Raw genomic sequence first — 27,766 nt, 5'->3', positions numbered from 1 at the left:
AAAAGATACTGCACATTACAAAGATGAGTGATGACGATGTTCCTAAGAAGCAAATACATGCATTTTGAATCCATGTGCATGTGCATGCACATACACTGTAATACCGTTAATACTGAATGGGAGCTCAAAGATTACAATGAAAAATTAATAAAATGGGGCCCGGAGCGGTGGCGCAAGTGGTTAAAGGTCCTCGCCTAGCACGCCCGGGATCCCATATGGGCGCCAATTCTAATCCCGGCAGCCCCGCTTCCCTTCCAGCTCCCTGCCTGTGGCCTGGGAAAGCAGTCGAGGACAGCCCAAAAGCTTTGGGAACCTGCACCCGCGTGGGAGACCCAGAAGAGGCTCCTGGCTTCGGATCGGCATAGTATCGGCCCGTTGCGCTCACTTGGGGAGTGAATCATCGGACGGAAGATCTTTCTCTCTGTCTCTCCTCTCTCTGTATAACCGCCTTTCCAATGAAAAAATAATAAAAATAAATCTTTAAAAAAAAAAAAAAAATTAATAAAATGGAAACCTACATACGTTTCAGAAACTATAATGGAATGGTCATGGTAAGAACTGAAATACAACACAACAAAAAAACTTTACCATTACCTTTGAATCTTCCTTTGTTTTTCTGGTAGAAGTCGAAACTTCCCTGAAATAAAATTTTTATTATGTGATTATTTGTAATTACTTAAATGTAGGAAATTATTCAAGTTAGAAAGTTTCCATACTCACATAGATTCTTCTTGACTATACGGATTAGAAAACAAAGTATCTTGTGACACATCCAGATTATTATACATTGCGGGAATATCACATCTAAAAAAAAATTTTAAATAAGCAACTTCAAAACATCTGATGTTGTTACAATTGGAAATGAAATGTAAACTTTGCTACACAGTCTTTTACAAACAAAAGGAAATCAAGACCTAAAAGCCAATCTCAGCATGTTCTATGTAAATACCTTTCCCAACCCTCCTCATTAGAGAAATTCTGAATCATTTAGCACATCAACTAGCTTGTTTTGTACTGTCAGGCAAAGTACTTTCGAACAGAACAACTTTGGTTCCACAGATATAGAGGGAAAATTGGGGAGGGAGGTGGATTGTAAACAGCTGTTTCATCCAATTTGCCACATTCTCGACCCTTCCCCTTCCTAATTGGCAGTCCACATGGACATGCATCCTTCTCAACTGCATAACCATCATAAAATTTAAAAAATCAGTACAGATATTACCTTCATATTACAAATTACAATGTGGGAAATCTAAGCATAAATATAGAATGCTAAGTATCAGCCAAAAAGCCTACAAACCGCTTTGTTTTAAGTACTTCTTTTTGATGTTCTGTTAAGATTCTTTCCTTCGCTTCATTTTCTTCTGGTGATATAAACACAAAGTCAACAGATTTTTCTTCTTCTAAAGACATGTCATTCTTTGCTTTTAAAGATGAGTCTAATTTCATCTGCAGATTAAAAGCATATATAAATAGTAAAATGGTTGTTACTAGAAGTGGTTACTACATGTGCTTGGCATACAGTTCTCCACAATAAAGTAAAATTATAAAAGCTCACCTGAGTTTGATTAATTTTCCGGGACTGACTTTAATTTTTTGGTGTATCAAAAAGAATCAAACTTTTAAGTTTTTGTTTTCCCTTCATTTTACTCAAGAGAGATCTCAAACCTATTGTTTCATTACTCAAATGCTAACATCATTCAGTACTGTGATAAGGTGAACATAGCCAGGAGCAAAGAACTCTGTCCACATCTCCCATGTGGCTGGCAAGGCACCCAACCAACTCCTGCTTCCTCACAACCTTGGCATTAGTGAGAAGCCAGAACAGGAGCAGTCTCAACTCAAAGAATGTACTCAACATGGAATGAAGGTATCCCAAGAAACAACTTAAATGCTGTACCAACCATCTACGAGTTGTGGTACTCTCATCATGCAGCACTTGAGTAGTGATAACAAAGTTTAAAGTCTAAGTCCTTTTAAATGGAATCAATTAGCAAATTGTACAATGTTCCTCATTTTTTTCCTACCCACAATAAACAGTAAAAACAAACAAAAAAAAAGTAAATTAGTAAATCCTTTAAAAATGTAGTATATGGCCTGGCACAGTAGCCTAGTGCCTAAAGTTCTCACCACCAAATAAATAAGCTCTTCCTTCCGGTTTGACCAAGCACTGGCCACTGACAGCCATCAGGGCAGTGACCCAGAAGATGGACAATGTCTGTTTCTGACTTTCAAGTAAGTAAACAAATTTTTTAAAAAGTAGCATGGACAAGAAATAGCAATCAACTAATTTGGGACAAGAATCAACTTCAAAGACTCAAACTGAAGCAAAATAATAAGTGTAACATCACAGGGTTCTTTTTAGAAAAATGCCTGCAAGCAGAAAAATAATCACCAAAGACTTATACATCACCCTTCTATCCTACAGCAGCCTCTTCTAGATCAAACTTCATCAATCCCAAAGTTTATTCAACAAAATTTTGGTCAACTTCTTGCTGCAATTAAGATTCTATGTTCTCTGAAATTAACAGCATTTCAGAACTATCCAAACCGCTTGGTCAGAACCCTCAGGACATGCACTACATTAGGACCCTGGGTGCCGGTTTCCCATCTGTGGGTACCGGAAGGAACATTTGGGAGGCTGGGTGTGGCTTCCTCCTTCATCTCTCCAGTTTCCCCAGAGATAAGAATAGACAATCTCGAAACAATGATTTCACCCACTTTTCCCTAACCTTCAAACCCTCCCACTCTAGTCAACCATGTAGTCATCATAAAAAAATAAATTTGTTATACTACTATATTCTTCACTGTAAAATCTCAATTAACTACGAAAATGTAGAGCCCATTACGGTGGCATAGTGGCTAAAGTGCTTGCTTTGCACGTGCCAGGATCCCACATGGGTGCCAGTTTTAATCCCGGCAGCCCCACTCCCCATCCAGCTTCCTGCTTGTGGCCTGAGAAAGTAGCCAAGGACAGCCCAAAAACTTGAGGACCTGCACCCATGTGAGAGACCCAGATGAAGTTCCTGGCACCTGGCTTTGGATAATTGTAGCTCTGCCATTGCAGTCACCTGGGAAGTGAATCATCAGATCATCCTGTCTCTCCTCCTCTGTATATCTGACTTTGCACTTAAAATACATCTTAAAAAAAAAAGAGGTACCATAATGGGTAGTTAGGTTGCCTCTGATTGACAAATTCAGACTAGTCCACTTCCAACCCAGCTTCCTTCTGATACATACAACGCAGGAGATAGTAGCTCATGGGTTATGTCCCCGAGTCCCTGCCAACCTTGTGGGTGAGATCCAGATTTCTGTCCTACCTTCGGCCTGGCCCAGATATGGCTCTTATCACTTGAAAAGGACCAGCAAATACAAAAAGATGAAATTAATAAAACACAGTTCAAAACTTTAGGAAAAAAACATACTTTGGCTGATGTCTTCGTATCTTTTTTATCTTTTGTTTGTGACAAAAAGGAATCTCTTTTTCCACTTGATTTTCTTTCCATGCCACTAATCTTCAAGCTTAATTGTGAATTTTCTGCCTGTTACATTAAAACAATGTCATTAAGGAAAATCACTCATTACATTCTCATTTTAAATCTCAAATCTCTTCTGATTACTGAAGTCTATTAAAATCCAAGAATGCAAAAACTACACTCTAAAGCAGAAAATGGACTTGATTCCTGAGAGGTTCACAATGGATTTTTTTTTATCAAATTTCATAAATTTCAAAAGATGTATCACAGAAAAACTGCAAAGTGAATCAAACTTTTAGACTCAAATGTTCTACCTATTACTTGAAATATTTAAGGAAAATATTTAAGTAGCTATTAAAAAGTAAATATGACAAAGCTATAAACTTGAGGACACAGCATAAATTGTATCCTTACTCCAAACACTATCTGCCACTAAGGGGTAAGAACTGGAAGAGCCAGAGTCCAAGTAGGCACCTAGCTACAGGATGAAAGGTGCCAAGTAGAGTCTTACCCTCTGAACCCAGCCCCTGCACCTGAGGTTACCCTTTAATTCCATTTCCCATGAAAATGTTGACATACCACTATCAATCTCTCATCAAAAGATACGGCTTTTATAGACCATGGAGGCTTAGGAAGTACAGTCATGTGGGAGAACTTTTCACTTTTGCCAAAAGAAAAAGTATAGTACTATGTCAGCAGTACCATTTTCTTTGTCCTACACTTTATAATGATTACTTACGTGTCATGTGTTACTGAACAGAAATAAGTGTTGTTAGCATGTCCTCTCTCTCATGGTTATTATGCTCATTTCTTCCTTCCCTAACCTTTTCCTTCACAAAATACTGATGCATAAACCAAAGTAACAGGTTATTGTGGGATGTGAAATCAAGGATCTGGATTTCTAACCGAAAAAATTAGTGTTCCATTAAAATAAACAAGAAACTAAAGAGTTGATCATGCTTGGATGTGGATACTAGTAAACTATTTTTATCAGTTCTTCCGAAAAGAACGTTTACCAAAGCAATATGAGGTACCTGTAGTTTCAAATTGTTCTTGTAAGAATCTCTCATGGAATATGTATCTTCAATTATTTCAACTATTCAAATGTTCAAAAATTAAAACTTACTGCATCTGAAAATGGTCCACTGGATTCCTCCATGATTTCAACATTTTCCAAACCAGGTAACAGAAGCAGAGATTTCTGTTTGGCTTGTCTCAGTACTTGTCTTTTAAGAAACAAATTTATACAACAGATGTGAGTAAACAGTATTACTACTGGGTATGTACAAACTCAATAAGAATTACAATCTTGAGTAAACAAAACACCTGACTTAAAGTCTCTTACTACACATGTATAAAGAAACGGAGAAACTACAGAACCTGAATTTTTCTCTGTAACTTTCAAAAGTTCTAATATTTCTGAAATAACAAGATTCCTACATTACACTTTCTATCATGGAAAATTTTAAGGAAAAGCAAAATGATTACAGAAAGCAGCATTTGGAGTAGTTGAATTGCCAGTTAGGATCTCTGGCACTTGGCTCTAATCCCAGCTACATCTCTCCCAAATAAGTTTACTGCTAAGTGCACCCTAACTGGTGAGTCTTCAAGTACTTAGATCCCAGCCACCTGTTTGAAAGACCCATACTCAATTCTGGACCACTGGCTTTGTTATAGCTCAGCACAGTTTGTTGCAGGCATTTGGATCTAATCAGCAAAACACACTAGAAAGAATTAAGTAAAACTGTCCTTAAAAACAAAGCAAAACAAAACAAGACAAAACATCCAGGTCCAGCATGATAGCCTAGAAACTAAAGTCCTTGCATTATAATCACCAAGATCCCATATGGGCAACGGTTCATATTGCGACTGCTTCATTTCCCTTACAACTCCCTGCCTGTGGCCTGGGAAAACAGTCAAGGACAGACCAAGACCTTGGGATCCTGTATCCATGTCAGAGAACTGAAAGAAGCTATTGGCTTGGGAACTGCTCAGCTCCAGCCATTGTGGTCACTTGGGGAGTGAACCAGCAGAGGGAAGCTCTTTCTGTTTCTTCTCTCTGTAAATCTTTCTGATAAAAACAAGTCATTAAAGAAATTTTCCTGCCTTTCACACTTCTTTTATTAAGGATAATTGCAAGTTTTTTCAATTGCTAAAATCAATGTTACCTTAGTAATCAAAGACAAGGTAAAATGGCTCACAACTAGCACAAATTCCAACAATTATGCAATGACTGCTCCCAGATGATTAGTAGATAAATACAACACGATAATAGCAGTACAAAAGTTTTGTTGTTAGCTTACTTTAAGTCCTCAGGATAAATTAATGTTGTCACTTTAGCAAATGTCGCATTCCAGAATTGAGCACTCTGTTTGCGTATCTGTTTATTCTTGTGCAGAAATATTATGCATAACAGTGGGGAGAGTTGTTCAAGAAATTCATTGTCGTAAGATCCAGTGTAGTTGAATTGTAGACAGGTAATAATTTCTCCTAGTAGCTTTTCTAACTACAAAAAAAGCAAAAAATACAGCATCATCAGTTTACAGAACACACTAATTTTAAAAAGTGAAACAATTTTAACTGAATTCTCAAAATCATCTTTATGAACAGTACATTTCATTACTGAAACTACAGCTTCATTTTTAGATCTTCCATTAACAAAAAAATTAACAAAAATGAGTATTTCTCTTTGTAAATTTTTACCTACAAAATTTAAGGCAACATCCATCATGCACAAAAAGAAGTTTGAGCTTAGGAGCCAGGTTGCAGATTAGTGGGTAAAGACACAGCCCACAATACCAGCTTTTCATTAAAGCGCCAATTCATGTCCTAGCTGTTCCATTTCCAATCCAACGGCTTAAACGGCTTGCTAATCATGTGGCAAAGGCAGCAGCAGTGTTTGAGGCCCCGAAACCAATGTTGGAAAGCAATTTGAAGCTTTTGACTACTGCCTTTGGCCTGTACAGCCTTGGTGATTGTGGTCATGGGGGAAGCAAACCAGCAGATGGAAGCACTCTATTACACTTTCAAAACAAAACTGTCAATCTAAAAAAATAACATCTTGAATTTATACTAACATTACTGAACCCTTTAAAAAAAAGTGAATTTATATTTTTGTAAGTATATTAAAGGTTAAGAATAGTAATCTTTAGAAACCAGAATTCTGGGAGGAATCATTGCGGCTACTCCATTTTTGATCCTCCTCCCTGATACTGGTAAAGTCTGCAGAAGAGCCCAAGTGTTCCGGTCCCTGCCACCTAGATGAGACATCAAGATGAAGCTCCTGGCTCCATCCTGCTGCACTGTACTGCTGGCAGCAGTGTCAATCTTAATACTGAATAAATATAGAAATATCTTACCCTCTCCCTCCGTCATCCCACAAAACATTCAACATAAATGATTTTTACAAAATTATTTTGAAGAAAAATAATTTAACATGAAAATGTGCTTTACGGGAAGTTATCAGTTATCATTTTTACCTTGATGCTCAGACAACTATACACTCTAGGAGCTTCATCAAGCCTAGGAATATAGAACAATGTGACTTTTAGTTTATAAGTTGACACCACTGTCTACAAATTAAACCTAGAAATGAGCAAATAGGACATTAAAAAAAGAAATCTAATGATACAAAAAAGTACATCGTCTTACAAAAAAAGGACTCACAGGGCCAAATAAGAAATACTTAACAAACTTTAAAGAAATCTAAAAAGAGCTCTCAAATGCTCTTATCAGTTGCTCATTATCCTATTTAAGCACAAATAATCTATAATGAAATAAGGACAAAAAAACTGTAGAAGTTCATGGCTGTTGGGTTGTGGTCCGTATTTTATAAAATCTGTCCCTATGGACCAGGCACACTGATTCAAAAGCTAAATCCTTGCCTTGCAATGGTGCGATTCCACATGGTTACCAGCTCATGTCCCGGTTGCTATGTTCCCATCCAGCTCCCTGCTTGTGGCCTAGGAGGGCAGCTGAGAATTACCCAAAGCCCTGCACCTGGGTGGGAGACCCAGAAGAAGCATCTAGGTTCCTAACTTTAAATTGGCTCAGCTGCAGGCACTGCAGCCAGTTGGGGAGGCAACCAGTGAAGGGAAGATTTTTTTTACTCTCCTCTGTAAATCTGCCTTTCCAATAAAAAGTAAATCTTTGGGGAAAAAAACAATTGTCCCTAACGCATTCTGAATGAATCTAATTTGACAAGACAAAGTGTACTGATCGAACCCTTCTTGGTTTTTAACAGCATTAATGAATCCTCTCAAAATGGCTTCAACAATTGATTATTTGTGGTTTTTTCCAGGTTTTAGCACATCGCCCACTTTGATTTAAATGTAAAAGTAGTACAAATATATTCAAACTTTTGTACTTATGTAATTTATGTAAATTAAATAATTTGAATGTATATTTTTTCAACTAGCAGTTTAATTTCTTACTAAACCAGTAGCAAGTGTGAGCAAGATTTATGTACAATGTTCAACTGTTATGAGGAAGTCTGTTTTACATTCCCTAATCATGAACTGTTAAAAAAAAACTGCAAAACTGTAATCTTTTGCAGACATTAGTCAAATTCCTATGATGCAACATGCCTACAACACAAATGTGCATGCTACACCTACAGAACATTTAATAGGTGTGCTGCTTTCCACAAGCGATTCTAAACACGTAACAGTTGAAAAGTTATTATGAATAACATGCAAAAATAAGGCAATCTCTACTTCACATTTCTGTAATAACCCTAACAGAAGACAGTTTCTTAGCCTCAAAGCCACTCAACTGTCAAGATTATCATTACAAAGCTGGTATCAAAATTAGCTGTCAATAAACATAAATTAAATAATTTATATTATAAAATAAATAATGAAACTATTAAGGCCAAAATACTTACTTTGCGTTTTCAAAAAACAATGCCAGCGGTCTTGTTAAAGTTGCAAATATTTTTTGCATTACAGAAGGTAATGAAATATGTCCAAGTATACTGGAGAGAATGCTGGTGACCGAGTTGCCCACAGCCAGCAGAGTGTCCGAATGAACTTCTTTGAAGCTCAGAGTGTGGAAAGCATAGATTACTCTCACAATAAGTTTAAATAAAGAAGCCAATTTCCCTAGGGGCTCCTTCTTCTTTTTGGACCAATCTGAAGGTCTCTGCGGTGCTAAGATAAAATTGCATTCATTAAAAACTCAAGTATTTTGGAAAGTGTCACTATCCATCTTTACACAATCCATCCCACATAAATGCTAGCTTAATATTTTTGCTTTAAGCTGACACTGCAAATATTAATATGCCACTAGCGCTGAAAGTTACTACACATTAGACCTGCAGATAAAGGAAAGCTAGCTAGTTCATATACCCACAAAAAGAATTTAGAAAAATGAGTCTATTTCCTCTAGGAAAAAATATACTAAACTTCAAACTTGTCATTCTTTTATCCCCAAAATGTAGCAATTTATAAAGAAACAGGAATCAATTGTTTCCAAGCTAAATCATTAACTCGCTCATAAAAAAAAAAATCTTAAGAATTTTCACTAGAAATTGCTACTGGCATTATATAAGGTATGTATGTTTGACACATCTGCAAACATGCTTAATTCTTATATATTTTTTTCCAATTTAACAGATTCAGAAAAAGGACAGGAATTTTCTTCATAAAAAGATTAACTGAAAAGCAAACTAAATTTACACTGTATCCTTTTTAAACCACTTTCTCAAGGTACCTATAGAACTCACATTTTTCTCAATCAGAAAAACCACACTATTCCAACATTACTTTTTCTCCTTTTAAACAAACCAACTTTCTAAAAATGTTAACGCAGTGATAATTAAAAATTAAACCTAAGCTGTAAAATGAAACTTCAGGAGCTGTATTACAGAAGGGAAAGAAGTCAACTTTGACTCCTATAATCTGTTCTCAAACAGAAATATACCTGAAAACAACAGTCAGATATTCAGGGGCCCACAAGGTGGTATAGGAGGGTAGCACTTGGCCTGCAGCACTGGCATCCCACATGGGTCGCGGTTCAAATCTTGCCTATTCTACTTGTGATCCAGCACCCTGATAATTTAGGCTTGGGAAAGCAGCAGAGGATGGCACACAGGCCAGAACAACCATAAGGGAATTATCGGTGATTAACTGAATCATAATTAAATTCTCAAACATTAGAAATGCTTCAAACTGAAATGAGATCCTAGAGCTTCTGATATGATGAACTGAACTAGGATAAAATACTGAAATGGAACCCCAGGAGTTCATACTGAAAAAAACACGGATGCTACATTTTTTTCATATTATTATGATGTCTCCAATATCTGCATGTGACTAGTGCCCATTAAAAACAAGATGCTAGGTGCTATTATAGAGAATTGGAATGTATTGCAAACTTAACCAGAAAGGCATGAACAACATCAACTAACATTCTCAATCAGTGCCAGATAATCACTGTAAATACCTATATGGGAGTAACACTATAAAAACGTATGGATCTATTTTAAGAATTACATTTCAAATGCTCAATATTTACAACAAAAAATCTAAAATTTTTTTTATAAGTAAGCTACATAGTTGTAAAAATGGAAAAAACATAATAAATAAGTTTTAATGGTAAAAAAACAGGTTAAATTTATGGAACAATGTTGCTTGGGGAATTTTAATAATGGACAGACTCCATATTTTCTTCAAAATCTTCATGTCAACTTACAGTTCCAAATAGAACTTTAACCAACATTTAAATTATTTAAATCATTGTTTTTGGATAAACCAAAATCTGTAATTAATAAATTCTATGTTACAAAAAATTAAAGACATGCACTCAAGTTCCAAATATATTAACTTACATGCTTAAAAAAGACTAGAAAGTTAGATAAGATGGGAAAAGCTGGAAGGAGTTACTGTGACATCTATTCACTAGCATGTGTGAAACACAGAATGAACCAACAGATACTTACATTTAACTTTAGACTGGTATTTAACATTATACGGTGAAAAATCAATGCAATCAACCATTACACTAATTACATGAATGATCCTCTCTAAAAATAACAAATCCTAGAGAAAAAGAGCAAGCACAATAATTAGAAACTTATGCATAATACCAAACATGAAAGTTCTAATTCCCACATGGATTGAAAAAAAAAAAATGACATTTTTACAAGAGGCATTTTAAGTATGGAATATATATTTCCCAGTTAACAGCTGTGGGTCAAAAACAAAGTTTTTTTTTAAAAAGATTCATTTTTATTGGAAAGTGAGATTTACAGAGAGAAGTACAGAAAAAAAAACTTCCACCTGCTGGTTCACTCCCCAAATGGCAGCAATACCCAGACCTAAGTGGACATGAAGCCAGGAGCCTCTTCCTGGTCATCTCTGTGGTCCCAATGTTTTGGGCCATCTTCTACTTTTCCCAGGCCACAATCAGGGAGCCTAATGGAAAAGCAAAACAGCCAGAACAATGAATTGGCACTCATAAAATATGGGTGTGTGCAGGCAAAGGATTAGGTAATTGGCACATTTTGCGAACTCTGAATACTGTATGCCTGTTAAAAAAAAACTGCAATGCATTGATTTTTCTTGTAACTATTCTGTAAGCAATATACACTGCTATTATGCATTTATATTTAACAGGACAATACATGCCAGTTACATGGAAACAATTCCATTTAATTCCAAAAATCTGGGCCTCCGGCACACTGATACTCTTGAGAAGAAAATGTTCCTGGCAACCATTCTTGTTACCAAAGAAGTCAACTTGCACTTTCAGGGCCTGGCAGAGCAGCCTAGAGACTGAAGTCCTGCCTACACGTGCCAAGAGCCTATATGGGTGCCGCTTCTAATCCTGGCTGCTCCACTTCCCATCCAGCTCCCTACTTGTGCCCTGGAAAGCAGTTAAGGACTGTCCAAAGCCTTGGGACCCTGCACCCGAATAGGAGACCCAAAAGAGACTCCTGGCTTCGGATTTGCTCAGCTCTAGCCACTTAAGCTACTTGTAGAGTGAAGCAGCAAAAGAAAGATCTTTGTCTCTCCTTTTCTCTGTAATTCTGCCTTTCCAGTAAAATAAATCTTAGAAAAAAAAATTACGGAATTTCTAAATGAGTAACAAAAGAGCTACCAGACATGAGATGGGAAGGAGGAACAAAGCATATAGTAGTAAAAACAGCAGTAAAAGAGTCCACTACTAATGTTCTTAAAACACTGACAGTTGAGGAGCCTGAAGACGCACAACAGTTTCCCTAGCATTAGTGAATAACACTTCATAGCTGTTAAGGCCCATTTACTTCAAGTGAACCTTTGGAAGACAAAAAACAAAAAACAACCACAAATCTGTACAAACTCACAGCAAAGTCTTCTTCTTCCACACTGGATAAAATCTTAAAGCAAAGCTCCTCACAACACAAGTTTTCTTCTGCTGTTGCCACCAAAGCTGCACAACGGGCAAATGCTCTATATAATTCTGACCAAGCTTTAAGTAAGGTTTTCATAGTGGCCTGAAAATAACAATAGCACAATTATGAATGTATAATAACATATGAAGGTCACAACACAATACAGCTGTAAATTTATTACTGAAACATGTAATATACAAGATCAGCCACTTTACCCATTTTACTTAATAAAAACTCAAAGTATCAGTGTTACATCAGTAATTATCAAAAGTACAAAAGAATGTCTTCAAAATTTCAACCTGCTCCAAAAATTTAGTTTCGGAAGAATAATTATAATAACGCATTATAATAGAGGAAAACGTTAATCTTCAGAAAACCACAAATTATTCCCATGAAAAAAACCATAGCAGTCTTACCGCTGGAAATTTCTGTGTTGAAAATATATGATTTATTGGTAAGGTTAATGCACCATAGATGGCACTAAAATTATGTTCCAAGGCATCACCTTGATTCACTTCATTGGTCTAAAATAACAAAGTTATACAAATTACTATCAACTTCTATCCTCAATTTAATATACTCACAATATGATAAACTCCTGTTACCTGTGATTGAGATCTGATCTGTATACAAAACCTTTAGATACAACCAAATTAGCATGAGTTTATATTGCATTAATTCGACTGATCCAATGAACGGCCTCGCATATTAGGAGAAAAAAGTAGACATGGAAAACACACAAGGAAGACCACGTGTAGAGAAACTGAAGTGACGTAGCTGCCTCAGGGATTGCCGGCAACCACCAGAAGCTAACAAGTCTAACAGTCTAAAAGGAAACCTTCACCCACTGGTTCATTCTCCAACGGGCTGCAATAGCTGGGGCTAGACCTTCCCAAGGCCACCCCAAAGCCAAGAGCTCTTTCCAAGTCTTCTACGTGGATACTTGAGGGCCCACACTCGTGCCACACTCCACTGCTTTCCCAGACCTATTATTGGGGAACTGAATTAGTTTGGAACAGCCAAGGCACAAACCCGCACCCCTAGGAGACGGCTGTCAGGCAGCAGCAGCTGTACCCACTGTGACTCAACTCTAAGTCCCACTATACAATCTCAACGAGACAAAATTGTCCATCGGTTCTAAGCTTCCATTTTCAGGGACAGCACTGTGGCACTGCATTTTAAACTGCCACACACAAGATCAGAACCTTACATAGCCAACTGTTTGTGTCCTGGCTCTAACACTTCTCCACCCAGCTCTTTGCTAGTGCTTGGGAAAGAGTGCAAGATGGCCCAATACTGGGCCTTTGCCACCACCGTGGGGGACATTAATGCAATTCCAGGCTACTGAGCTCAGCCTGATCCATATTTAGCTATTGCAACCACTTGATGAGTGAACAATCAGGTCAAAGATCTTTCTGTCCCTCCGTATCACCGGTAAAAAAGAATAAATTTTTAAGTTGCATTTATTATTATAAAGGCAGCTTTACAGATAATGAGCTTCCATCCACTGGTTCACTCACCAAAGGGCATCAATGGCTAAAGCAGAGTAGATCCCAAAACCAGGAGCTTCTTTGAGGTCTCCCATGCAGTGCACCATCCCAAAGCTTTCGGCTTTCCTCAACTGCTTTCCCAGGCCACAAGCAGGGGAAGGTAAGTGGAGCAGCCGGGACACAAACCAATATTCATATGGGATCCCGGCATATGCAAAGCAAGGACTTTTGCCATTAGGCTACCATGCTTGGGACCCCAAAACAAATAAATCTTTTCTTTGCTCTCAAGATTAAAAAAAAAAAGACAATACCTACCAACACCATTCACTACACAAACTGGACTGCACTGCACGTATGCCCAAAGACACTTTGACATTCTTCATTCCGAAGGCTGGTGCAGGGGACTAAGCCTCTATCTGCAAACTAGGTATCCTCTGTGGGTGTCCATTTTGGCACTGGCTGCTCAACTTTCAATCTTGCTCCCCACTCGTTTGCATGGGAAATCAGTAGTGGACTGCTGAAGTAATACAGGAGACCTGGGCAAAGCTCCAGTCTGCTGATTTGGCTTGGCAAAGAATGACCAAAATGGTCACTCAAGACAATAAACCAGTGGGTCGAAGATCCCTCTTACCTCTCTGTAAGTGTTTCAAATTTTAAAAAGCTCTTTAAAATGGCATTAAAATGTTATACTACGGGTCCAGCATGGTAGCCTAGCAGTTAAAAGTTCTTGCCTTACATGTGCCGGGATCCCATATGGGCATTGGTTCTAATCCCCGCAGCTCCACTTCCCATCCAGCTCCCTGCTTGCAGCCTGGGAAAACAGTCAGGGATAGGCCAAAGCCTTTGGACCCTGCACCCACGTGGGAGACCAGGAAGAAGTTCCTGGCTCCTGGCTTCAGATCAGCACAGCTCTGGTTGTTGCAACCACTTGGGGAGTGAAGCATCGAATGGAAGATCTTCCTCTCAGTGTCTCCTACTCTGTTATTATCTGGATTTCCAATTAAAAAATAAATAAACCTTTAAAAAAAAGTTACACTATTACAAATTCAGTGCAGGCTGCAGCCATCTCTAAAGTGATGTCTTCACTCTATAGGATTCCCAAGCAGCACGTGAAGCTCCTCAATTGAGCCACAAGCAGCCAGAAGCTGATGATCGTATGAAGCATGAAACAACTGAAAACTACCACCCCGACTGAGACCTGCGGGTGCTACTTACTGCACCTCTTCCAAAGCCCACGTGAGCAGCTGTGTCACTAAGGGCTAAAAGCTACCTTCTGGGAAAATACGTCAAGTGGGTGGAAGTGGGAGCAGGAGGACACCAAATCAGCCCATCACATGAGAAACAGTAAGTCTTCTACTTAACTTCAAACTTAATTTCATTTCCCCTTGTACTCTAACACAAAAAAAATGAAAATACTCTAAATTTGGTTTAAAAAAAAAGATACAGCACACTTTTATCATACCTGATTAATGAGTTCAGTTAACGGCGTGACTATAATGCTCCACATTCTCCACAGATGTTCCTTGTTCTCCAATTGCTTCGCATTCTGATTTATAACACTTAGTACAGAGTCACTGAAAGCCAGTGGTGAAGTCGGACCAGAAAGCACACAGGCTACAAGTGTCTCCAGATTGAGAAAAAACCTGAAAAAAAAATTAAAAATGTACTATAATCTTTCACACATTAAATGTACAATGACAATTCCAAGGATGCAAAGAATATGAAATGAATTTCAATATTTCATTTACTAATTTAAACAAACACCATGATAGTATACATGTATAAATCAAAAGAATCTGATGTCATAACATCTCTAACAAAGAAGTTTGAGGAGAAAGGAGGAACTTACTTTTCATCTGCTATGCCACATTCCAGGAAATTCTCACTACAAATTAACTGAATTAAGAACAAAGCTGGAGTCCCCTGAAGAAAGTAAAGCATGAAGTCAGTCTTCTCATGAACAGCATATCAGTTTCCAATACTCATTTAAGAAACACTGTTAAGATAACTTCCTTATCTTTCATTATTACTTAAAATTTGACAACTTTTTTTGCATAATGTAAACCATACACACATATAAAGCTCTGAATATTGTAGTCATTCCATCAATACAAGAAATCAAGGAACTGGTGACTTCAGACACAGAACATCAACGTAACCCACAGTACCCATTATGCATATATTAAGCAGAGTTCAAATGATGAACTCAAGGCTCCTAACCACACAGAACCTGACCAGCAGTTCTGTTACGTATAAACACAACTTTCCTTCTGCAGGTCATTATAGAAAATTGCTTCCACATTAACTATATGATTAACATTACTGCATTACTTTATCAGCTCTTTAATTTGGTCAACAAATTGCAAATCCAAAATTCTCAATCTTGTAATCATAAAGTATACTTTTTTACGAACGGTAATCATCATGGAACTCATGTTTTTGACCAATCTTTAGCATATCATTACATTTAAGATACTTGCATTAAGAATATCCATATTAGCAACCTGATATGCCGGTGAACCTAATACTTTCTGGGGAAGTCCTTTAATTGCAATTTCCATGAGGACCTAAGAAAGATTAAAAAGTTTCACAATAAATTAGCCATAAAAATATCACTTTAGTAACGGTAAATCAGCATCAACTACTTTTTTTACTTAAAATTTCACAAGTTGAATTGTCATTCCTTCAAAATGAATAAATCCGTTTCTATCAATACAAATGTATTCATTGTTAAGATTAAACAAATGTACAGAAAGTCACCCAAAAGACATTTACCACCAGGGATAACTAATACATTCAATTTAGAATCCAATTTCCTGGGCCTGGCTCAATGGCTCAACTGACTATTGATCCCCCCAAAAGCCCAAGCATCCCACATGAGCACCAGTTTGTGTCCTGGCCGCTCCAGCTCCCATCACGCTCCTAGCTTGTGGCCCAAGAAAGCAGTGCAGGATGGCTCAAGTTCACGAGGGACTGCACCTGTGTGAGACCCAGAAGCAGCTCCTGGATCCTGACTTAACTGGCTCAGCTCCAGCCACTGCTGCCATTCAGGGAGTGAATGGCAGAATAAGATCTTTCTCTTGGTCTGTCCTTCCCTCCATAAATCTAGTAAAAATAAGTAAATCTTGAAAAATAATCTAACTTCTTGAGCATTTTGAGCTGCTTTTTAATATACACTAAGCCATACTATAGTATTACATCGTGTAATTCAGTGTTACTAACCTTTACAGCTAGCTTCATTCTTACATTGAACTGAACCAAATCAAGATATGATATCCAACTCAACTGTTTTTCTACTAATGACTTTGAGGTTACTTCTAGTTTCTTATACAGATAAAATCTGACGTAAATCAGATACTCACAGGTGTCAGAAATCAATTATTTCAAAGGATTGCCAGCTTAAATCTAACTTCCTAAATTGCTATCTTAAAATATCACTATGTAACCAGTCCCATTAACGATGAAAACTGTTACTGAAGAAAAAGCTTTCACAGTCCTGAGACACTGCTAGATAGTGACTCTGCACACCTCCCATTATGTTTGATATGATTCACTTTTTTGTGACTGATTACTACCATCTCTCTTTACAAGTAAGTAAAATAACAATAACACATACTTGGACAGAGATTCAATATAACAGCCAATGCTTATATTAACCATTTGGAAATAATGATGCATATAGAATCATAAGAAAAAATATTCTGTGTAACAGTACTGCTTATTCACTCTGCAGGATTTCAGAGGCTCGCTAAACAAAGACCCAATTCACACTTTCCTTCTCCACAATAAAAACAGGCACTATGGAATATACCAGCAAGCAATTCATGAAGTTCACTAATCTTACTAGAGTGCCAGACATTTTTCTTTAGCTCAACTTTCATACCTTTTACCCCACTTTCTTGGTGCGGTTGATTCCAGTGTTGTGTTTTGTTTTTCAGTTGCTGTCACAGCCATTTAATTAAGGTTTCAGAGGCCTCCAGTGTGGTTTAGCAAGTAAAACTTGTTGTGTTACCTATGGGCTCTCTGTTTACTAATGCACCTGCTGCAAGGCATCGTTGAGGGGAGGTTGGAGCTTCCCCAGAGGAAGCTCCTAGCTCTGGACAGGCCCAAGTCCAGCCTGAGGCTATCTGGGGATTAAACCAGGTGACGGATGAGCTCCCAGCCCCATAACTCTGTTTCAATTAAACAATTCTTTAAAAATTCAAATCCAGGGCCCAGCGGCATGGCCTAGTGGCTAAAGTCCTCACCTTGAATGCACCGGAATCCCATATGGGCACTGGTTCTAATCCCGGCAGCTCCACTTCCCATCCAACTCCCTGCTTGTGGTCTAGGAAAGCAGTTGAGGAGAGCCAGGTGCTTTGGGACACCCTGTACCCGCGTGGGAGACCTGGAGGAAGTTCCTGGCTCCTAGCTCCAAAAAGGCACAGCACCCACCGGCTGTTGCATTTACTCGGGGAGTGAATCATTGAACAGAAGATCTTCCTGTCTCTCCTCCTCTGTATATCTGACTTTGTAATAAAAAATCTTTTAAAAAAATAAATACAAAATAAATAAAACAAAAATTCAAATCCAGGGCCAAACCACCTGAGAGACCTGGAAAAATTTCCTGGCTTGTGGATTCAGATCTGCTCGGCTCAAGCTATGGGTTGTCACTTAGGGAGTGAACCAGCAGATGCAAGATCTTTTTCTCCTCTCCCTAAGCGGTTTTAAGCAACTACTAAATCAGTACTTCATATTTACAAAGTTAAACTGCTGGTAAAAAGTTGAAATATATAGCTGCTCAGACATTTTTGCTCATGTATCTTCACTTTTATCTTCAAAGTTTGGTTTTCAAAGTCCTACCTGATGGTACTATACTTACCAGTGATTTTGAAACAGGAAATGCTTCTGACTTCACTATGCCTTCCAAAGATTTTAGTAAAAGAGTCAAAATCTCAGAACCTGGTCTCTCTTTTTTATTACCTATCAAACAGTAAAAAGTTAGGGCTTTTAAACATGTGCATCCTTTTGGAGATATATTTCAAGAGCTATGAAAATCCATTTTTTACTAAGTAACTTGCTATGCTCAGCTTTTTTTCTAATTAAATTCTTCAGACTCGTAAGTCATACTATGCCTTCAGAAAGGTTCTTAATATTCTTCATTGTTCAGGTACGTATTAGTCGCACAGTAACGTTATTTAACTTCATTGAATTGTAAATCTGTTTTTCTTCCTGTTGATTTTGTATTATGGCTTCTTACTTAAGGAGATGTAGAGTAACTGTATAATGGAGACTATCATCCAGATGTGAGGACACAAAGGAATATGCACCTCTACTTCTGGATCAAAGATGGATTCCCAATGAAACTGTTGACTATATCTTAACAATGGGATGCTGAACTCTGCCATTGTACATGCCCACTGTAGGAGGACATTGTGAGCCTGGAAGGTCAGGGAGCACAGGTTTGCAGTTCATTGGACAGTATTTGCATGACAACAACCAAATAGCTACCTTTGGTATAAACAGAATGTAAATGATTACACCTGGTGTAATATACAAAACAAAAGGAATTCCAACCAATCAAGAGAGGGAAACAGTATGGACTCTCAGTGTATGAAGTCTGATGCCCCTAATAAACTTCGGCTTTGACCATCAGTCAGGGTCCACGCGTGTTATTATCGGCTCTGTGCACCAAGTCCATCGCTGCGGGACAGCGACACCCACAATGACGGACTTGTGACTGCTTATGAAAAGCTATACTACTCTATTAATATAGGGGAAAATCAGTGTGGGGGGGGGGTAAGATTTTGGGGGCGGAGGAAAAGAGAATTCCAAAAGCCATGGAACTGTATCATAAAAGAATTAAAAAAAAAAAAAAAAAAAAGTAACTGCTTTGCTTTTACAGCAAAGTCCAGAATTCTACAAAAAAATTTTAAGAATCATACACATAAGCCATTTACTAAGTGCTATAAAAATCATTTGATCAGGCCCCAGTGGCATGGCCTAGTAGCTAAAGTCCTCGCCTTGAACTTGCCGGAATCCCTTGTGGGCGCCGGTTCTAATCCCCACTGCTCCACTTCCCATTCAACTCTCTGCTTGTGGCCTGGGAAAGCAGTTGAGGACGGCCCTATGCTTTGGGATCCTGCACCCATGTGGGAGACCTGGAGGAAGTTCCTGGCTCCTGGCTCCTGGCTCCGAATCGGCACAGCACTGGCTGTAGTGCTCACTTGGGGAGTGAATCATCGAATGGAGGATCTTCCTCTCTATCTCTCCTCCTCTCTGTATATCTTTGTAATAAAAATAAATATGTCTTTAAAAAAATCATTTGATCAGTATTTTACTACTTACCTGATTCAGTAACTGATTTGACCAAGCTAATTAGCTCCTTCCAGATAGCACTGAGAATTGCATCTGTCAAACAGAATAGTTTCAATGAACTACATGTAACTACAAACGCTGAACCCTTCTTCCATGTAGTAAATTGGTATCTCCCCCTCTCACTGGAGAAAAAAACTGAAAACGTTTATCTCACACACCTTCTACCACACCTTGACCCTCCTCATTGTAATCGGAACCTTGTATAGGTATCCATCCCTAAACTATGTAATCAATATTCAAAATTTAGATAATTTTAGATTAAAAATGAAAAAGAATTTCCTTACAATACCCCATATAAATACTTTCTTATTGTGTTTGCAAAAACTAAAAACATTAAACATCAAATAGAATTCTATCCTGTTTCTGTGTATTCTGAATTTACTTTTGAGGCCAAGAAAAACAAACTCAGTAGGTATCTAACAAAAAAAAGTTATGACACATTTTCAACTTTTTATTACTCATTATCAGCCAGATTATACAATTTTCCAAGTTAGATATACACGCTGGACGTGCATCTGCTGGGGACAGTCTAGGAATCAGTCATAGCTGTTGCTGCACCACTTATTTTGTGACATTACAACACATATGCACAGCCCAGCTAACTTGTTATTACAACTCACTAACAGGGATTAAAGTTGCAACGCAGTAGGTGAAGGTGCCAACAGTAGCATTTATTGTCAGCATTTATGGACTGGACAAAAAAAAAACCTCCCTTCCCCCTCTATCTCCCTCCCTCTCTTTATCTCTGCCTTTCAAATAAAACAAATTCATGGAGCCCAGCATTGTGACATAACAGGTTAAGGTACCCCTGCATTGGTGGCATCCTACATGAACACTGGTGAAGCCCCTGCTGCTCCACTTTGATCAAGCTCCCTGCTAGAGTACCTGGGAAAGCAAAAGGTGGCCAGTGTCTTGGGGGCACTGCATCCAAAGAGACCCAAATCAAGATTCTGGCTTCTAGCTTTGGTCTGGCCAACCACAGATGATATGGCCACTGTTAGGGGAGTGAGCCAGCAGATACATCTCTCTGCCTTTCAAATAAATTTTTAAAAAATTTTGAAGAACAATGTTGCTTCGAAAATTAAGTGAGCAGCTGCTTCGTGGCACTGTGCATAAAATTGCCATGTGCAAAGCTGGGATTCCGTACAGGTAGCAGCTGCAGTCCCAATTGCTCCACTATCCATCCAGCTGCCCACTAACAGTTTGGGAAAAATAGTACAAGATGGCCCAAATGCTCAGGCCCCCGAACCCACATGGGCAACTCAGATGAAGCTTCTAGGTCCTGGCATCACACTGGCCCTGCCCTGGCCACTGAGGCCATTTAGGGAGTAAATCTATCTTTACACAACAACCAATGGAGGGTATTATATAAGCATCTCCTACTTGAACAAATACATTCTACAGTATTTACCAGATGCATCTCTTCCAACTGCAACGAAGCTATCATGAACAGCAGTGATAAGTGTATTCGCATGCTTGGAGAAAAAAGGAGGGCTGCTGATCAAGGGATGCTCAAGTGGCTCTAAAGAACAGAGATCAAAGAGAAATAGGCAAAACAAGATTCACAAAACATTAGATACAAAATTTCAGAAGGTCTCAAAAAATGTTTTGAATTTAACATTTATAATAATTCATATGTAAATTACAGAACATATTAGTTCTGGAAAACTTAATTCTCATCTTCACACAATGTTATAGAATTCCACATTATTTTAACAATTTAAATTTTTTAAAAACAAATACCTAAGCTCAATACAAGCTTGTTTTGCTTAGCGAAACTCAAGACTTCTGGACCCAACAGAAAATGGAGCAACATTTCAAGTCCCAAAAGTTGAATGGAAGGGATTGTGGCCATTCCACTTAAATTTGAACTCAAGTTCATCCTGGGGTTTACAGAAACTCCGTACGGGGAAGCACCTTAAAAAGAAAAGAAAAAGCTTATTACTTAATACTTAATTTTAGCATTGCAGACACAAATGTTTTATTTCCATAAAATATGTCATAAGAAGTTTCAGTCATTTCACCATATATTTATGCCTTGCAATTTCAATATATGCTATACTTGGAAAGAAGGGAATGACTGACCCAAAGCACTCACCACCCATGTAAAGGGAGCACTGGGAGTGTACAGGCAGAAACCCATCTTGAAACCCAATAGTCTTTGTGGCTTCCCCACCCCACCCCATTACTGATCTGCTACGCCACACTGGTGCTGGCCCTCCTCCGCCTGGCCGGCATTGGCCCTCTCCTTTGGCCCTCCCTCTCCTTTTCTCCAATTTTGTTCCAATCTCTTGAGCTCCCCTTCCTGCTTCAAAGCACAGCCCCCTCCTAGGCAGTGTGCATGTCCACTCTTCCCTGTTGCTTCGCCCAGATTCCTCTTATCCCAGAAGCTTACTGGATTTTCCTTCTCCAAAGAAATTTCCATCACCATTTGGAAGTAACAGGTTGGGACCAGAGATATCAAATGTATGTTTATTTAAAATTTAAAAATAGAAATCAAAATCAAATAGAATGGCTACCATAAACTGTATTAAAGTGATCACTTCAATGGTGCAAAACCTCAGCAACATTGTTTAAATGAACTACAGACACGTTCCATCTCACCTACTACAAAAAACATGCATTATCAATAGTCACAAAGGAAATAAAAATGTTTGAGAACACTATCACACAAACAGCATGCGAATGTGACAAAGAGTAAACATCTTTATCAAAAGCCTTTCAATAACAAATAAACAAAAATGTGTCTTACCTTTGGATACAGGAGTCATAGGACTTAGACCAGGAGAACTAGCTCCACGAGAGGAAGCACTAGGATCGGTGCTTATTGTGCTCTGAATCAGAGGCACACAAACCTATTAATCAAAACAAGAGGAAATTTCTATCAGGAAATTGCATAATTGAGTTCTTAAAATATTAGATTTTTTAAAAAAAGATTTAGTTAATGGAAAGACAAATTTGGAAAGCAGAGACAGGACTTCCAGCTGCTAGCTCACTCCCTAAATTGACCAAAGCTGAGCAGATACAAAGGCAGGAGCTCCCACCATGACTCTCTTTTGGGTGCAGTGTCCCAAGAACTTGGGCTATCCTTCCCTGCCTTCCCAGTCCATAAGCAAGGAGCCAGATAGGAACTAGAACAGCCGGGACATGAACTGCCACCCAAATGGATTACCACCACTTGCAGACTGAGGATTAGCCTACTGAGCTGGTCTCATAAAACTACATAGTGGCCAGCAACGCAGCACAGCAGCGAAATCTTGCTGCCTACCACACCTGACTTTGGCCTTGCCCAGCAGACCACTGCAGCCATTTGAAGAGTAAATCAGCAGAAGAAATGTCTGTACCTTCTCTCCTTGAAACTCTTCCAAATAAATCTCAAAAAGAAAAAAAAAAGGCTTAAAATTATCCCCACCTTTTGAGAATGTACTTTCTGATATGCAAACAAATTTTAAGTACTGCAAATTCACAATTAAAATGTACCCCAAAATAGGCAATGAAAATTGACATCCCCGCTGCTCCACTTCCCTTCCAGTTCCTTGCTTGTGGCCTAGGAAAGTAGCCGAGGATGGCCCAAAGCCTTGGGACTGTGTACCCATGTGGGGTAAATCTGTGGTTGCAGCCACTTGGGGAGCGAACCAATGGACAGGAAGTTTTATGTCTCTCCCCCTCTGTTTATCTGGCTTTCCAATAAAAATAATTAAAACCTTAAAAAAAAACCAACAGGGGCCAACACGATAGCTCATCACCCAAGTTCTCGCCTTGCACAAAACAAGATCCCACATGGGTGCCGGTTCTAATCCATCCAGCTCCCTGCTTGTGGCCTGGGAAAGCAGTAGAGGACAGCCCAAAGCCATGAGACCCCCCGCACCCATGTCTCATGGAAGAGGCTGGAGGCTCTGGGCTCTTGGCTTCAGACTGGCTCAGCTCTGGTCATTGTGGCCACGTGGGGAATAAATCAGTGGATGGAAAATCTTCCTCTGTCTCTCCTCCTCTCTATATATCTGACTTTCCAATAAAAACAATAAATCATAAAAATTACTAATCATCACCACATATTCTAAAAACTGCTACTGTTCAACTTTATATACACACAATGTATCACATAACTTTTTTTTTACACATTTACTTTACTTTTACTGCAAAGTCAGATATATAGAGGAGAGGAAGATCTGATGATTCTCCCCCCAAGTGGTCGCAATGACCAGGGCTGAGCCAGTCTGAAGCCAGGAGCTTCCTTGACTGCTTTCCCAGGCCACAAGCAGGGAGCCGGAAGGGAAGCAGGACTCTAGGGATTAGAACCAGTGCCCATATGGGATCCCAGCATGTTCAAGGCAAGGACTTCAGCTGCTAGGCCATCGCGCCGGGCACACATGATTTCTTTAGATTCCTAATGCCTCCACAGCAAGAAATCTGATTTTTTTTTGCAGTGAAGAGAGTAAGTGCTGGCTCTTTCAGCAAACTGAAGAATATTCCTTCATAAATGATTTCAAGTACTCTGCTAAGAAAAGCATTTTCATATATAACAGGCTACTAAATATAAGATCCAAGAAAATGAAAAATTTATTCTGATGGAAAAACAAAAGGGGGGCAGTTGTTTGTAACTTTTCAAGAGAATGCATTTTCCAGGGCCTGGTGTAGTACCTATGTGGCTGAAGTCCTCGCACTGAACGTGCTAGGATACCATAGGGTGTCAGTTCTAATCGCAGCTGCTCCACTACCCTTACAGCTCCCTGCTTTGGCCAAGAAAAGCAGTAGAGGACAGCCGAGAGCCTTGGGACCCTGCACCCAAATGGGAAACCTGGAAGAGGCTCCTAGCTTCAAATCGGCTCAGCTCCAATTGCAGCCACCTGTGGAGTGAACCAGCAGATGAAGTTCTTTCTGTCTCTGCTTCACTCTAGATTTGCCTTCCCAATAAAAAGACATCTTAAAAAAAGAGAATGTATTTTCCAGGAATTTTTGGAAGTTCCTATGTAGATACCAAAAATAGCTATTAGCTAGGTTGGGAAAACAGAAGACAGAGGACAAAACAAATCAACTGCATCAGTCATGTGTTAGCAGTGAAAATCTGGGCAAAAGGAGACTCTAACGTGAACTATGTCAGCCAGTGGATTCTGAAGAGATTTCATCGTGTCTGGAATGGTGAGACTGGCAGCAATTCCGAGCTGTTGAACTATCAAAACTGAATGAGCAGGACCCTCAGAGCATGTCCCACATTGGGGAAGCTGGGATGGGATGGGAGGCTGAGTGGGGCTTCTCCTTCCCACCTTACCCCAGACACAAGAAAAACAGTGGAAAAATTGGTCTTATCTAATTTCCTTTAGCCCTTGATCCTTTGTACCCCAGTCAACTATGAAGATAAGACAAAAGACTAGATTGGGGAGAACCTAAGAACACATTAACATTAATTAGAACATAGTTAACAATTGTAATGTTACCTGTTCAAAATTAGCAGGAAGATGAGGTCCAAGTCTTATCAGCAAATACCACCACACTTCTACTTTTGTTAATGCTAGTGTTTCTGTTCTCACGTGGATGGAACTTAAAGGCTGCATTAACAATTTGAGTCTTTTTGCACTACAAAGTATATCTTAAAACAAAATAAGCACACAAGTAAAACTTAAGACCTAAGCATCATTTTTAAGTTCACCAATGCAAGCAAGAGTATTTAAAAATTGTAAAACAGCATCAAAGACTGGTTAAAATGTCTCCAATCCCAAGGCCAATCGCAGTGCTTAAGTTTAATTCCAAGCTCCAGCTCCTACTGGCAGACGGCAGGTAGCATTCACAGGAATGTTGGAATGCATGCTGGATTATGCCTGTCCCAAACTCAACCAACTAGTGGACAAAAGCTATCAAAACTGTCCCTGACTTCATGATTTGATAAAACTGAATGATTGATACTCTGGAACACTAATAATCCGTGGGTAAGGTTATGCTCTTGTCCCTAGAACTTCCTGATGGATCCTCAAAACTGTAGCTTTCCCTATGGCTCCTCCGACCTCGGAAGTGCAGCAACTCCGTTGAATTCAATGCTGCCCCTGGAGAAGACGGATTCCCCAGTGAAACTGCCTCTAAGAACTGAATAACTAAATGTGTTTAATATTCTTCTTGTTCCACTACAGATCAAAAATGCAGACAAATTCTCCACCTTCTTAGAGTGTCTGAGGAAGACTTTAAATGTAATTTATTATTTATAAATAACAAATTCTTAACGGCCTTGGGCTTACAAAAACCATAGAAATTTGTGGTGGGATCCAAGAATAAATAACCCTGACACCCTCTTAAGAGGAGGCTGTATGTATAGAGTGGGAGGGGATCTCAGGGTGGAACAGGAGGATTAGACAAGGTCTGTATCCTAGTCCCGGAGACTCCCAGAGGCCTCCAAAGTGCTTTCGCCACAGAAGCAATGGATACTTTGCCAAGGATTGTCAGTATGGACACTGAGATCCATATCCCGACTGCCTAGGAGATCACAGGGAATATGAATGACCTCAGAGGCAGAGAGAACTCTGAGGTCAGTCATTTCCTATTGGATTTCCCACACGGGATGGTAGCAGCTCAAAACCCTCATATGATCTGGTGACATCGGAACTACAGCCCGCCCTGGGTAGCACAAGGATTCTAAATTTCCTTCTGGACTCAAGAGGAGCTTTCTTTCTCTGGTCCTTATCTAGTTCCAGCCTTGGCTCCAGGCCCTCTTACACCAACCATCAGGGTTGCTTGATGAAAAAAAAAAAGGTTTATAGTAGCCAGTTGTGTATATACCAAAATTGAGATGTCAAGGAAGTAGTTACAGGATGTGGTTAAGAACTTGCATGTTCTAACATACTGGTCACTCAACACCATGTTAATTGACTTCAATGATGTTGTTAAAAAAAATTTGTTCCACTGAAATGACAAAAGTGGACCAAATAACTTAATAGGCCATTCTCATTGTCGCTATCTTAAAATAAAGCACATTTTATTATGTCAAAAATACCTTGGGTCAAAAATGTAGTATAGCACGTTAAGATGCCATATGCAGGCCTGGCACAGTAGGCTACTGACTAAAGTCTTTTCCTTGCACACCCTGGGGATCCCATATTGGCACAGGTTCATATCCCGGCTGCTCCACAGCCCTTACAGCTCCCTGCTTGTTGCTTGGGAAAGCAGTCAAGCAGACCAAAACCTTGGGACCCTGCACCCGTATGAGACACCCAGCAGAAGCTCCTGGCTCCAGGCTTCAAATCGGCTCAGCTCCAGCCACTGCAGTAACTTGGGGAGTGAACCAGCAGATGATCTGTCTCTCTTCACTGTATAAATGTGATTTTCAAAATTTATTTATATATATATATAAATATATATTATGTATTATATATGTATGTATATGTATTATATATGTGTTATATATATATATACACACATATATGCTATATGAGTGCTGGTTAAAATCCCAGCTGCCCCACTTCCCATTCAGCCCAATGGTAATGCACTTGGAAAAGTAGTGAAGATGATCCTTTTAACAGACCAGGATGAAACTCCTAGAAACAGCCTATCCATTAAAGCCAGTTGTAGAGTAAGCCAGAGGATAAAAATCTTTTTCAACCTTTATCATCTAACAAGGACTTTCAAAGAAGTTTTTCTTAAATCTTTGTATTTAAAATTAATCATGAATGCTGCTGGGGTCCACTGATTATATGCTGGACATATAAATACTGATTCAGGTCTATCGTATCTCATCAATAACCATTCCCAAATTTCAGTACAAATATTAAATCTAACTCTAAACAAAATGCTTACACTGGATGAACAATGTGCGCTCACTGGTAATGCCTGCGAAAGCACCCGGATGGGCCCCTGAACCCACATGGGATAAAAAGAAGCTCCTGAGAACAGCTTTACAGACTGGCCCAGTTCCGGCCTTACAGCCATTTGGGGAATGAACCAGTGGATGGAAGATGTCTCTGTCTCCCTCCAACTAGCCCAAGTAAAATAAACAAATCTTTAAAAAATAATTTTCAAACATTGGTCTTGCTTTGCATATGACAGAATGGCACTTTCTATTCTTACAACTGTTCTTTCAGCTACTT

General features: G+C 39.0%; 1 protein-coding gene across 3 annotated transcripts in view; it reads right to left on the bottom strand.

The window, feature by feature from the left end:
* Positions 1-27,766, bottom strand: part of RIF1 (replication timing regulatory factor 1) — a 65,596-nt gene that overhangs the window by 16,078 nt on the left and 21,752 nt on the right. Inside the window, exons 10-29 of one of the 3 annotated variants that reach the window (XM_040971559.1) lie at positions 25,133-25,284; positions 22,450-22,552; positions 21,441-21,614; positions 21,109-21,219; positions 19,668-19,730; positions 18,202-18,302; positions 15,821-15,907; positions 15,190-15,263; positions 14,803-14,983; positions 12,267-12,374; positions 11,803-11,952; positions 10,417-10,516; positions 8,362-8,626; positions 6,956-6,998; positions 5,780-5,982; positions 4,603-4,702; positions 3,426-3,542; positions 1,301-1,449; positions 721-804; positions 589-637 (exon numbers count right to left, since the gene is read on the bottom strand). In XM_040971559.1, coding sequence (XP_040827493.1) covers positions 589-637; positions 721-804; positions 1,301-1,449; positions 3,426-3,542; positions 4,603-4,702; positions 5,780-5,982; positions 6,956-6,998; positions 8,362-8,626; positions 10,417-10,516; positions 11,803-11,952; positions 12,267-12,374; positions 14,803-14,983; positions 15,190-15,263; positions 15,821-15,907; positions 18,202-18,302; positions 19,668-19,730; positions 21,109-21,219; positions 21,441-21,614; positions 22,450-22,552; positions 25,133-25,284 — 2,414 coding nt within the window. The remainder of the gene's footprint in view (positions 1-588; positions 638-720; positions 805-1,300; positions 1,450-3,425; positions 3,543-4,602; positions 4,703-5,779; positions 5,983-6,955; positions 6,999-8,361; positions 8,627-10,416; positions 10,517-11,802; positions 11,953-12,266; positions 12,375-14,802; positions 14,984-15,189; positions 15,264-15,820; positions 15,908-18,201; positions 18,303-19,667; positions 19,731-21,108; positions 21,220-21,440; positions 21,615-22,449; positions 22,553-25,132; positions 25,285-27,766) is intronic. The other 2 variants (XM_040971558.1, XM_040971560.1) reach the window with 2 other exon arrangements.

This window comes from Ochotona curzoniae, unplaced genomic scaffold (genome assembly GCF_017591425.1).
Source record: "Ochotona curzoniae isolate NIBS_2020 unplaced genomic scaffold, NIBS_Ocur_1.0 contig_2210, whole genome shotgun sequence".
NCBI classification, from domain to species: Eukaryota; Metazoa; Chordata; class Mammalia; order Lagomorpha; family Ochotonidae; genus Ochotona; species Ochotona curzoniae.
The sequence above is the reverse complement of the archived record's forward strand: the minus strand, read 5'-3'. Positions and strand labels throughout refer to the sequence as shown.